This window comes from Elephas maximus, chromosome 15 (assembly GCF_024166365.1).
Source record: "Elephas maximus indicus isolate mEleMax1 chromosome 15, mEleMax1 primary haplotype, whole genome shotgun sequence".
NCBI lineage: Eukaryota > Metazoa > Chordata > Mammalia > Proboscidea > Elephantidae > Elephas > Elephas maximus.
In genome coordinates, this window is record NC_064833.1 from 56,154,697 (window position 1) to 56,167,590 (window position 12,894).

The 12,894-nt window shown below is 41.5% G+C and overlaps 1 protein-coding gene across 1 annotated transcript; it reads right to left on the reverse strand.

The window, feature by feature from the left end:
* Positions 1–255: 255 nt before the first annotated feature.
* On the reverse strand, positions 256–12,008 carry CA3 (carbonic anhydrase 3). Its single transcript, XM_049853906.1, has 7 exons — positions 11,939–12,008; positions 10,993–11,190; positions 8,106–8,224; positions 5,547–5,639; positions 4,240–4,302; positions 3,017–3,172; positions 256–1,243 (listed from the first exon to the last, which is right to left on the reverse strand). Exons 1-7 carry the CDS (start codon positions 11,970–11,972, stop codon positions 1,124–1,126), a joined length of 783 nt encoding a protein of 260 aa, XP_049709863.1. The 5' UTR covers positions 11,973–12,008; the 3' UTR covers positions 256–1,123.
* Between the last annotated feature and the right edge of the window lie 886 nt (positions 12,009–12,894).

Below are 12,894 nucleotides of genomic sequence, written 5' to 3' on the forward strand. Positions count from 1 at the left end.
GTTATACAATACTAAGTACTCACTTTGTGACAATATTTAATGGAGTTGTTTTAAAATACCCACATCTTAGCCTCTCTGTGAGGAGAGTAGCATCCCGTCAAACTGAGACTTTGAATCCATTCAGTTATAAGAACAAACTTACAAAGTTTATCATTCTTGGTTTTACTCTCTTTTTTTTTTTTTTTTGTCATTTATAATCCACTTTTTATTTTAAAAAAATTAAAAACACAACACACAACTTTTTGCATTTGTGCCTTTATTGGTTTTGGTGATCGATATTACTGCTTTGACTTCAAGGGAGTCATTCACTTCTGCATGTTGTAGGAATCATTAATTCCAGCCTCTAGAGTGATGTCTAAGGCAGTTTTCAGTTTAATAGGCATGCAAGGGTAAAAGTAGTAAAATTAAGAATAAACAGCCCTCCTTCAGGTAAAGGAAAATATTAAGAAAAAGTCAACCCTCTTTATGAAAAAGAAACTCAAATAATGGGTTAAAAAATTTAAATACCTGGTCTTACCGTGTTTTGTCTTCATTGATGGTCAAAACAAGGAATTCTTAGTAGTAGCTAAAATTTTAATAAAGGATAGACTGGACTTCTTTTTTGGCTGTACTTAAGAGTTAAAACACATTAATGTCTCAATTCATGATGTCCATATTAATTAATTTTAATTTCTGGCTGATGTTTAATTGTTATATGATCTTCAGAAACATCTACTCTTAAATACAGAATTACTTATGATTTCTGTTTAAGATGGACAACTCATAATATGAAAACAGTACAACTGAAGCTCTATTTAAGATTTCAAAAACAGTGCCCAACAGCCATTTTTTCTATTCCTTTTCTTCTCTGCCTCTGTTTCTTCTTCTTTGAAACCTTACTAAAAATGCCACTTTTATGGGGAAGATGACCATGACAAAGTATCAAATGTGAAGTTCATGCTTTCATATGCGATCTTGTCCAAAGTAACTGGTTTCTTGATGATTGCATCTCTCAGATTCTCACATTCATTGCTCAGTATGGAAAATCGAAATATACTTTGAGTAAGGAGCACCAATAAGAAGCAAGGAAACACGTTTTGCGAAGGCAGCTTTCCTTTCCTGAAGAGGGCATGCTCGGTTGGCCTCATTTGAAGGAGGCTCTCACTATCCTGCCCTTGAGAGGCTGTGGAGGGCGCCAGTTCCTCACCAGGGGCACCGGGGGCTCGTTCTCGGGACTGGAGTAGAGGCTCCGCAGCTTGGCCATCTGCAAGGGGTAGGGGCACAGTGTCAGCACAACATTTGGCATTCGGACCAAGTAGACACTACAGGAGCTTTGGTGGTACAGTGGTTAAGTGCTCTGCTGCTAATCGAAAGGTTGGCAGTTGGAACCCACCAACTGGTCCACTACAGAAAGCTGCTTCTGTAAAGATGACAGCCTTGGAAACTCTATGGGGCAGTTCTCCTCTGTCCTATAGGGTCGCTAGGAGTCGGAATCAACAGCAAGGGGTTTGGCTTGGTTTGGTTTCGACACCTTACACCGTGAAGAGTTAGAAGTTGCTGGTTTTACAAACAAGACAAGCAAACTACAAAACCTGTCTCCAGTGTTCAGTCAGAACTATTTAGCTATCAGGTCCTGGGTATTAGAAACATTTTCTTTATTTGTAAGACCCTTTTATTCATTTTAAACAGAATCACCATGCCCTCTGGCCAAAACATTTCACCCCTGAATTCTGAAATAATTATTTTTGTTTGAAGCTCGGTATGAACTATCCACTTTACGCAGGAAACTTTACGCAGGAGAAGATGATAATATTAACATCATTTGCACTCTCATGCAAATAATAAGATTAAGTGGCCTTCGCTATACAGGTTTATGGAGTCCATTTTTAAAAAAGCAAAAAATATTAGAGTCATGCTATATTTTAAATTAAAAAAAAAAAAACTTTAACCTCAGAGGACAGAAATTTAGGAAATTCTCATTAGTAACACTCGATTTCTGTTTTAAAATGTTTTTAGCTTCTCTCCCTAAGAAAATTTCATTCCTCTTTCAAAATATTTGAATCAGTGAAAGAGACAGTTCGATCTGATCTTTTGATACTTGAGTCCACAACTGGCAGAAATACGAAAGTTTCTGTCCTAATCAAGGGAAGTTGGTACCAATAAGCTAATCTTATTATTACAGTAGACATTAATGATCTAAATTGGGGGTCACTGTGTTGTCCCCTTGCTTTAATCTGTTCTTTTCCATGCCCTGTCCACTTATTTCCTCCCAAACAACCTTTCCTTGAGGGCCGGTTATTTAATAAACATTGCAAGGATACTCTTCAATGAACAGTAAGAAGAAAGGCCTGGGAAGAGAGATTATGAGGCCGCAGAGGCAGGCACATGGAATTAGACTCTCAGATTCTCCACTTGTTGGCTGTCTGATCACCAGTAAATTACTTAACTTTTCTGAGCCTCAACCTATCTGTAAAATTGGAGAAATAATATATGCCTCACACGGATATTAAATTCCTCCCATTAGCAAGCACCCTTCTCCTTCCCGGGGTTATATTCACAATCCTATCTCCTAACTAGGACTCAGTATTTTGGGAACCTCCAAACCAAAAAGACTAATATATTAATCGAAATTCTTGTGTTTCTAGAGCATAAACCCAGTCATGGTTGAGTATCACAGCCACTTTTAAATAACTTGGCATTTATCCTAGTACCCTTTGGAAGTCAAGTTTTAGAAAACTGACCCAACTGATGGTAATTAACCAGGACAAACTATGAAATCTCCAGGTATTACAGCTGTTCCATAAACCTCCATTTGGCATCTTATTTAAAAAAAAATTTTAAAAGCCATTGTTGTTGAGTTGATTCTGACTTACAGTGATCCTACAGGACAGAGGAGAACTGCCCCATAGGGTTTCTGAGGAGCACCTGGTGGGTTCAAACTGCCGACTTCTCGTTAGCTGGCAAATGTTTAACCACTGGGCCACCAGGGCTCCATTATAAATCCAAGTGCTCACAAGGCTCCGTGGCTGCTGCTTACCTGGTCGGAGCTCACGGTGATTGGCTCCTTCAGCAAAAGCCACACAATGCACTCCTCGCAGGGCGGCGTGGTGAAGGAGCCTTGGTAGGTCCAGTAGTCCCGGCAGGCAGGGAATAGGCAGGAAGGGTTGAAGTTTGTGAAGGGTGTCTCCTTGCCCTGAGAGAGAGGGGGCGCAGGCACGGTGAGCAGGTATATGCCCCATCGAATGGTCTTACCATTGTGAGCACGGATTTCAAATGCAACTGAGCAAGTAGAACTCTTTTTTTTTTAAGTCTGTGCTTTTCAGAAATAAAGGGCAAATGGCGGAAGCCGACTTTAACTAATACGATCATTAAAATATTTTGTTCCCTATTATTTTAACTGTGAGTAGAACTATAATTCTAACACTTTTCAAGAAAAAGGAGAAATTCATATCCAAAATATAGCAGAATTATTTCATATGAGTTTATCTTTTGGTTCTTTATGATAAAAAAAATGACTCATTTTTATTGAGTATAGTACTTGAAATATTTACTTTCTCTGGTCATAAAACTTAATAGCATCTGATTAGAACAAATCAAATGATTAGAATGGTCCCAAAGACAATTAAAGTGTACTCGTTAACTAGAAAAGCCTGCCGTTAAGACTGGAGTCCTTGAATGGTCAAATAGTTAAGTGCTCAGCTATTAACTGGGCTGGGTGTTGGTGTCCACTCAAAGGCACCTTTGAAGAAAGGTCTGGCAATCTACTTCTGAAAAACCAGCCATTGAAAACCCCATGAGGAACAGTTCTTGGGTCACCGTGAATCAGAGTCAAAGATGGTAACTTGATTTTTCTGTTAAGGTTTAAAAGATACAGGCATGGCCCAGGAGAGAAAGGGCAGCACCAAGAAGTGACTAGCCCTGTCTGAGCCCTGACTGACATTTAATACCTCTGTGAGCATGTGTACATGCATGGTGTGTGTGTGTGTTGGGGGGGTACTCAACTTCTCTGACTCGCACCTACGTCGTTGGGGAAGTAATTATCCGGCAGGCTGACTGTGCGGATCAAATAAGCTGATGTACGTGCAACTGCTCTAAAAACTATAAACCATAAAAAATATACACTGGTATTTATTTTTATATATATAATTAGCATGTCTATCAAACTTAATAACTAATTTTAGGTGAGAGAAATACATGTGAAAATGTAAAAAGAAAATCAGAATGCCCTGCTTTATGTTCGAGGGATGTTTTTTGTTTTACCTTTGTCTTAATTTTGTCCAGTGCATCAAGAAATAGCTGGAACTCGCCTTTCTCACTTCCTACCTGTAGTAAAGAAAACAGAAAACCAAGAATTACATTTCTCCGTTCTCCATAATTTAGCAGTGTTTTAAAAGCTCATTTTGATCCATCCATCTGCAACTGGCGTTTATAAATCTGCCAGAATACCATGTACTACAGAAAAACAAGTTTATATTCCACCCAAGATTTTAGGTTACATGTTTTCTGTCCTGAACTTGGACTTCAAGCTTCTGAAGTACAAAGCCACAAAATTACAAGTTGATCTAGTTTTCTGTCCTCCACCTTCTCTACAAAATCATTCCACTTTCTATAGAATTAGAGCTAGAATGGACTCTACATATCCAAAACTAAATTCATTGTCTTTCCTCTCAGACCCACTCCACTTCCTGTTGTGTTCTGTTCAAGCACTAGAAATGGCCCAGTGAAGTCAGAACATAAAAAAAATTAGGTCATTCAAAAAGAAAGACGCCAGATTTTCACTTCTAACTTAAAATCTGGATTATGTTACTACCACACTCATATTTTAATGACACTAAGTCCTCTGTAAACCAACGTTGGCTCAACAACACACACATTCCATGTGCTATCTTAGCCTGGAATCATGTGAGTGGTGGCCACTCTAAGCTGAAGGGGTGTCGAGCCAAGACTCTGGCATCACAGTGGTTCCCAGCATCGGCTTTTCTTGGTTTCCAGTGCACTTGAAATGGACTCCTAGGAAAAGATAATGAACACATGCCTCCCTTACCCTCATGACCATCACACCTAAGTTCCCTCAATGATTCTGTCCTTATCTACCACCCACTCACACACATCCCACATCTTGAGAGAATTTAGGAGTACTAGGGATTCTGGAGTATGGGGAAAAAAAAATACACTTTAAAGGAGAGTAAATTATTTTGAGGAGTCCATGGGTGGCACAAGCAGTTAGGCACTCAACTACTAGCCAAAGGGTTGACGGTTCGAACCCACCCAGAGGCACCTTGGAAGAAAGGCCTGTAATCTGCTTCTGAAAGGCCACAGCCTTGAAAATCCTATGGAGCAGCTCTACTTTGCACACATGGGGTCACCGTGGGTCAAAATGAACTCCACAGCATCTAACAACAACAACAAAATATTCTGAGTTGATCTTAATGGAAATATTTTGATTAGCTGAAAGACTACTGAAGTGTATACAGAGGGAAGGAAAGATGTTTCCCTCCTTAAGCAATCCTGTGTATTGGTAAGGAACTAACTTTTGAAAGAGAAAGTATGGTCAATTTTTACCTTACCTGCAGAAAAACGCCGACCACAGCTATTCCATCAGGCTGCTTCAGAGCTCCTCCGTAAGTGTTATACTTTGGATTCCAGTGAACCAAATGCAGCTGAAACCATAGGAGGCAAGTTATGATGAAAATTCTTAGAACAAGGGAATAAATTATCCACAACAAACCCAGTAATTTTACAGTCTAAGGTTGCTGAACACTCTCACGGAAGTTGATAAAATTCTAAATATTAACAGGTAGTATTTTGGTGAAATCTTTAGTGGGTCCAATAAAAAGTATATAGAATTAGGATAAATAGATTTATAACATTATAATAATTTATAAAACTATACTTTTGTTATATCTCTTCAAAATATTTTAGTTTTGTATGGTATTAGTTCTTTTTCCAAGTCAAATAGTGAACATGAAGCTGTAAATAAGAAGCTGCTAACATACTGAAGTCACAATTAATAGGAAGGTCAGGGGGGAAAAATAAGGGAGAAAATTCCTGGGCACTTTCCTATCTACCTCTTTTCAGCAGTCAGTGCTCTAGAACACAGTGGCAGCCTTATCTTAATGTAGAACATGGACACTAGTTAAATTTGTCAAATTTCCCACATTGAGTTATACAAACTGGCAAGAGCATACAATAGTTCACAACAGTTAAAAATATTTTATTCAAGATAAAAAGTGTGAAATAATCCCATGTACAAAAGTAAAACTGCAAGCATTACCCACATCCGTAAGAAATATAGGAAACCCTGGTGGTGTAGTAGTTAAGTGCTACGGCTGCTAACCAAAAGGTCAGCAGTTGGAATCCACCAGGCGCTCTTTGGAAACTCTATGGGGCAGTTCTACTCTGTCCTATAGGGTCGCTATGAGTCAGAATCGACTCGATGGCAGTGGGTTTTGGTTTTTGGTAAGAAATATACTAAACTTGCCCCATTTGTGGACAAGCACGTCTAGAAGGTATTTTCAGTAATTAATTTATCCTGCCACTGGCTCTTTAGATAAGCTGTAAAGAAATAGAATGATCACAGTGAAGTACTTGGGTCTCCTAGAGTTTCATTTAAACCAGCAATCAAGCTGCCTAATGATTCTGATGGAGGAGCCCTGGTGGCACAGTGGTTAAGCACTCAACTGCTGTCCAAAAGGTCGGTGCTTAGAACTTGGGCAGGATTACCCAATAAGCAAGGCATGCATGGGCCCAGCTGTGCTTTCCTGTACCAAACTGCACAATCGGCAGTGCACAGTTTCACCTGTCCCCCACCACGTCGAAGATGTGCAAGTAAATACAATTAAGCCCTCACATTCCTTGCTAATGCAAGCCAGTGCATACTGTGCTTACTGGTTAATCCACCCCTGGTTCGAGCTCACCAACCACTTCATGGAAGAAGATGTGGCAGTCTGCTTCCGTAAAAATTAGAACCTTAGAAACCCTATGGGGCAGTTCTATTCTGTCCCATAGGGTCACTACGAGTTGGAATCGACTCCACCGGCATGGGTTTAATGATTCCACTAGAGAGGGTCCACATGTGGTTTCATGTTCCTGTGGAGTGCCCCATGTTTGCGAGAGCCTGCCCTCAGAAAAGGAGCCCTGGTGGTGTAGTAGTTAAGAGCTCAGCTGCTAGCTGAAAGTTTAGCAGTGTGCATCTACCAGCTGCTCCTTGGAAACCCTATGAGGCAGTTCTACTCTGCCCTACAGGGTTGCTATGAGTCGGAATCGACTCAACAGCAATGGGTTTGGCCCTTGGAAAAGCACAAAGCAAAAGGAAATGATCTTCACAGCCAGGGTATTTTGCTTACAATGTCCCCCTTACAGGCTTGGCTTTGTAAAGTCAGCATGCAGGAGGCTTGTCTTAGGCCCTGTGCAAACTTCCCTTGCAAGTTGTTGCCTTGATGGGAGCTACAAATTATATTTTTCTTTAACGGGTTAACTGAGAGAAGAGTAATGTTTGCTCCCATAGGACTCTGAAGCCAGTCTGCATAAGGCAGAACACCAAGTCTAGCACTTATCAGCCATGTGACTTTGTTATGTAACCTTTCTGTGCCTCAACTTCCTCATAGGTAACTTATAAGGTTGCTGAGAGGATTAAATGACTTAACACATGCAAGCATTTACTAAGTGTTACCTATCCTTCTCTTTGCAGTTCCATTCAGGACTTTGCCCTTTTATATAAAGCCGCTATCCAATTTCTTAATATAGCCTTGGAAGTCTTCATGCATGATGCTAACTCACACTCTCTTAACTGTCTAGCCTAGAATGTTTGGCAGTTTTAGCTTACGCTAAAACTAAACCAGTAGACCAGTTGCCACAGAAGTCAATTTCAACTCATGGTGACTATGTGTCAGAGTAGAACTGTGTCATAGGGTTTTCAATGGCTGATTTTTCAGAACTAGATCGCCAGGCCTTTCTTCCAAGGCATCTCTGGGGGGACTTGAACCTCCAACCTTTTGGTTAGCAGCCAAGCACATTAACCGTTTACACCACCCAGGCTTGAAGGGAAAGCAGTGGATGCTGTTTTGCTGCTGTGGCTGTTATTTTTCAGTTTTCAACTGTATTTGGTTCACAGCAGTTCTGCCTACCTCTGCTGCATACTTGACTCCATCCACGCTGTGCTCAGAGCCGTGATCATCAGATGAGCCCCAGTGAAGATGAAACTGGCGAAGCCGGTAGGATCCAATGAGAGGGCCACCCCTCAGCACTGTGATTCAGAGAAGCCAGGTCAATAGTGAGCTCACGGATCTTCTTAGAGGGCCCACCTTTAAACAAGTGCTCTTACAGCCAACATTTGATGGGCATATACCATCAGCCTGCTGAGTGGGTGGTTCCACGCCCAAGCATACTGGTCTCCTCACAAAATGAAGGCTTGGGATATGACAGTATAAATGATTTTTCTTTTTCTGTCTTTGTGGTCTAGTTTGCTTGCTTTATTATTTTTCAAGTGTCAGTTTAACATTTATGAATACAAAATTAAAATATCAAAAAGACAATAAGAATGCATACAACAAAAAAGCAGGTCAGTTATGTGATGCAGTGGGAAGAATGTGATAATTTAGAGCCAGACAGATTTAGGTTCCAGTCCTGGTTCCACTCCTTGCTCGTTGTGTGATCTCAGGCAAATTGCTAAACTTCTCTCAACCTGTTTTGCATCGCTCAGAGGGCAATAATAATGCCAATCTTTCAGAGCCGCTGTGAGGATTAAATGAGATTAAGCATTTTAAAGTCCCCACCTGTGTCCAGCACAGCAATCACTGAGCAAATGTGAATTCCTTCTCTATGTCTTCCAACTACATTTTTCTTTAAGACTACAAGCAATAACTTTCATCCAAGCCTGGTTTAGACTATGTCTACTCAAATGAAATGAAATGGAAAATTCAGAAATTTCCCAAGAAATCACTCAATGTGGACAGCTAAACTAGATATTTCTTGGTAGCATCAATTTGGGCTTGCTATATAAATACCTCAGCCTCTTACTTTAGTTTCAATTCATTCAGCCTGCAGAGTGATTTAGATGTTCAAATATCTTCCTAAGAACACTAGGAAACTATGCAGAAACTCTAAAATCAAAATTTAACAGTATAAACTAGATCGAGATAGAATTCAGAGGGTAGCTATTCTAGAAAGGATTGGCCAAATATTGCGTTGAAGTGGAACAGTGAAACTATACCATAGGCCTAAAGCAAGTCCTTGGCCAGTAAGAGCTTGGTCACCTAGGAATGAGGAGTCTTGATGCGCTACATTTTTTCCTGCCCAGCCACTAGGCACAGTTACTATCTGGACATTTGAGTCCAATTTCTTAGGATAAACCATATGAAATTGCCAATATTCGGTCTTTCTTTTTTTTTGTCTACAAAAATGGCATTTTTTAAAGATGGCATGTGGTTCAGCCTAATAGATACTGTTTAATTTCGTTTTTCTTTTTCCTTCCAAATGGAGCTTAATTTAAATGGGGCAAGGAGGGGGCAGGAAGAGATAGCAACGTGAGCTTGTTGTTTAAGAAAATGTAAACTTCTATTATAGTCCTTATTTGGAACTTCCTAGTAGTTTTTTTTTTTTTTAGTAGGTAGGAACTATGATTACTACAATGTCATTAAGAATATTCAGTTATGACTCCATCAGCCTGAGACCAGAAGAACTAGATGGTGCCAGGCAACCACCAAAGACTGTCTTCACAGGGAACACAACAGAGAGTCCCTGATAGAGCAGGAGAAAAGTGGGGTGCAGAACTTAAGTTCCAGTAAAAAGACCAGACTTAATGGTCTGATCGAGACTAGAGGAACCCAAGAAGACATGGCTCCCAGACTTTCTGTTAATCCAAAACTAAAACCATCCCGAAGTCAACTCTTCAAAGATTAGATTGGACTATAAAACATAAACTGATACTTGTGATGAGTGTGCTTCTTAGTTCAAGTAGATACACGAGACTAAATGGGCAGCTCCTGTCCCGAGGCGAAATGAGAAGGCAGAAAGGGATAGTAGCTGATTGAAGGGACACAGGAAATCCGGGGTAGAAAGGAGGAGGGTGCTGTCACATTATAGGGATAGCAACTAGTGTCACATAACAATGTATGTATAAATATTTGTATGAGAAACTAACTCGGGCTGTAAACTTTCACCTAAAGCACAATTTAAAAAAAAGTTCAGTTATGTACATAATTATAATGATAATTTTACCTTTATTACAAATAGGAGTTTATTGGTGGGTATGAGAAATTATATTGTCGTATATCAAGCACCCGCATATTAAGGTTCTTTCTTATTTATAGTGAAGTAAAACATTTCTATTAATTTTCTATTATTTGGCTATTTTGCTTAATAGTGCAGGTAAATTTTTTTTTTTTTTTAAAGCTGTAACGTTCCAGCTCTACACACACAGATACTACTCAAGAAGAAATTGTCAGATACTTGAAAAATACTTATCAACAGGATTAATAAAATGAACCCTGCTATATTTGAAAGAAATGTGTTTGAAGCATGGAAGTAAAGTCATCTTGACTCATACAATGGCCCTATTATCTCCTCTAGATTAGCACCCTCACAGGTTAGGGGAGGAAAGTGCCTACTTTGTTTCTTTGCTATGTTCCTTGCTTTGTAAAATGGATTCTGCTATACATGAGCGTGGGTGCCTCGCTCTCCAGACCAGGGAAAGAAGCCCAAGAACCCTCAGCAGTAGGCCATCAGAGCCTGAAGAACATTCATTCGGATTCATTGCCATCATCGCCCTACCATGTTCCCTTTCAGGAATGCATTGCCAACTCCAACTTTTTCCGTGGGCATGGGGCCATTTTGCAGCAGCAAATTGCCCCAGGTTGGAAGGTGAGACATTCTTCTCAGTACATAAATATAATTCATAACTAAAGCTAAGTCAAATGTCATCTCCACTTCAGAGATGAATTGCCCCGTTACTGTGTCACAAATCAGATTTTTCCAATACGTATATTGGAAGCATCCATTTAGTGTCATACTTACTTGACCTATCATAAGTGTCATCAAACACAACTCTGCAGGTTTTCCCATTGTTCAGAATGGTCTTGGCAGAGCCAGGGTCATAAGATGCCGTCCACGGAGACAGAGTAGGGTCATGCTTGATGTCTTTGGTATGCAGCTCAATGGGTGACTGCTTGTTTCCCTTGGCAAATGGGAAAAGTTCAGGCCAGTGGTCAGGACCTAGGAAACAAAGTTAAGGGGATTTATTTATTTGGTGGCACTGCCCATCGCCTCTTTCTAGTTGACTAAACCAGCAAAATACAGAGGCTACACAGTGATTACAAAATTGGCTTCAGATTGGACAACACAGGCTTAGCTGTTAGCTGTGTTAGTAGTCTACCTAGAGACTATATTTACCTTGGTGTATTCCTTCTATCTAGCTCAAGAATTGAGTCTCAAAGGCATATTTTTGGAATGGACTGCATCACTTTTTTTTTTTTTTTTTTTTTACCAATGCCAGTGTCATAAAATAACTGACCACATACATTTTTGCATTACTCTGTGGTTTTCAGAGCTCACTCATACTCCTTACCTCATAGATAGGGAGAAGCCTTAGGTAGGCAGGAATTCTTATACCAACTCCAGGCTCATAGAGGGTGAGTGCTTTGCCCAGCTGTCACAGAGAGTGACTGACCATCAGAACTGGAAATCGGGTTGTCTGGCTTCCCAGTCAGAGGCAATGTGATCTTGGGCAAGTTACCAAACCTCTCTGGGCTTGAGTTTCCTTCACTGGAAACAGTAACAGTAGGGCGAACTGATATTAAGTTAAAAGGGCCTGAAGCCTTTGGAACTTGCAAGTACACATTAGTTTCTATCCACTCCTACGCCTACGCTTTCCACCTTACTCCGTAGAGTCGTCCGCTCCCTGCGATGCTGAGGGGCTCCCCTGGCCCCTGACCGGGCCCGGGTCGTGGCTGTCCGTACTCACCGTTGTGGTTGGCGTAGCCCCACTCCTTGGCCATGGTTGTTCCTGTCGATGCTAGACGGCTCTTGCCTTCTCCGCGAGGCGTCGTGCAGAGTCCGCGCGAGCCTGCGCCTTTTATATAGGCCCCTTCCGCATACTGCATGGCCTTATTAGGTCAGTGAGGGTGGGGCGGGGGGGGGCTAACCTGGATTGGGGCGGTATTTGGGAGGTGGGGTGGGGGAAGCCAATGAATTCCAAGAGCTGGACAGCTGTCTGGGTGCGGAGGTGGGATGGAGGTGGGGGGAGGGGCCCTCCCCACTCTCTCCCTGGAACGGTGGCTCCTGGCGTTTCCATCTCTCCCTCCCATCTCCCAAAGCTGCAGGGCTTTCTTACGGGCACCGACGAACAGAAACGCAGGCAGTTTTCGCCTCATCCTTGCTCTCTTCTCCATGCATTTTTTTTCGGGGGATGGAGTGTCGTACCTGTGCTTAGCCACCAACTAAAATCTGCACCCCGGCGGCGCTTGCAGCTACACTTAAAAAGTTGCTTTTAGCGCAGATTGGCGCTCTGGCTGCGGTCTCTGGATGCTTCTGCGAGTTTGTTTCTGTCCAGCGATCCGGTTACGGTGGCTCGAAAGAACGCGTTTGTTTGCCTGACCCGTGTTTAACCCTATCGCAGGCAACTTGTAAAATCCTAAGAGCAAAGGATGGGAAGAAAAGGGTGGGGAGCGCAGGTATTCTAATTCTGAGCCGTGTGTCCTGGAACCACACCAGGAGGCGTTTCCCAACCTAGCGGTTCCTTTGGTCTCCGGGATGGCGAGGGCTGGATCTCTGAGAGCGCCAGAATCCCGGAGAGGACTGGCTCCGTTAAACGCAGAGCAGGAGCGTTGGACTAAATTATCCATAATCCGTGAGCTGTACCTCTGCTCACGTAAAGCCGAGAATATTCTGCAGTGTTGGAAGATCGCGAACGTAAAGTGA

What these genes read in the sequence shown, in the direction of transcription:
- CA3 (XM_049853906.1), bottom strand. Translation starts at nt 11,972, where the DNA reads ATGGCCAAGGAGTGGGGCTACGCCAACCACAACG. An exon ending in GAGTCAAGTATGCAGCAGAG is followed by an intron (nt 5,640 to 8,105) that starts GTAGGCAGAACT and finishes CTATGGTTTCAG; the next exon opens with CTGCATTTGGTTCACTGGAA. An exon ending in TCACCGTGAGCTCCGACCAG is followed by an intron (nt 1,244 to 3,016) that starts GTAAGCAGCAGC and finishes TACCCCTTGCAG; the next exon opens with ATGGCCAAGCTGCGGAGCCT.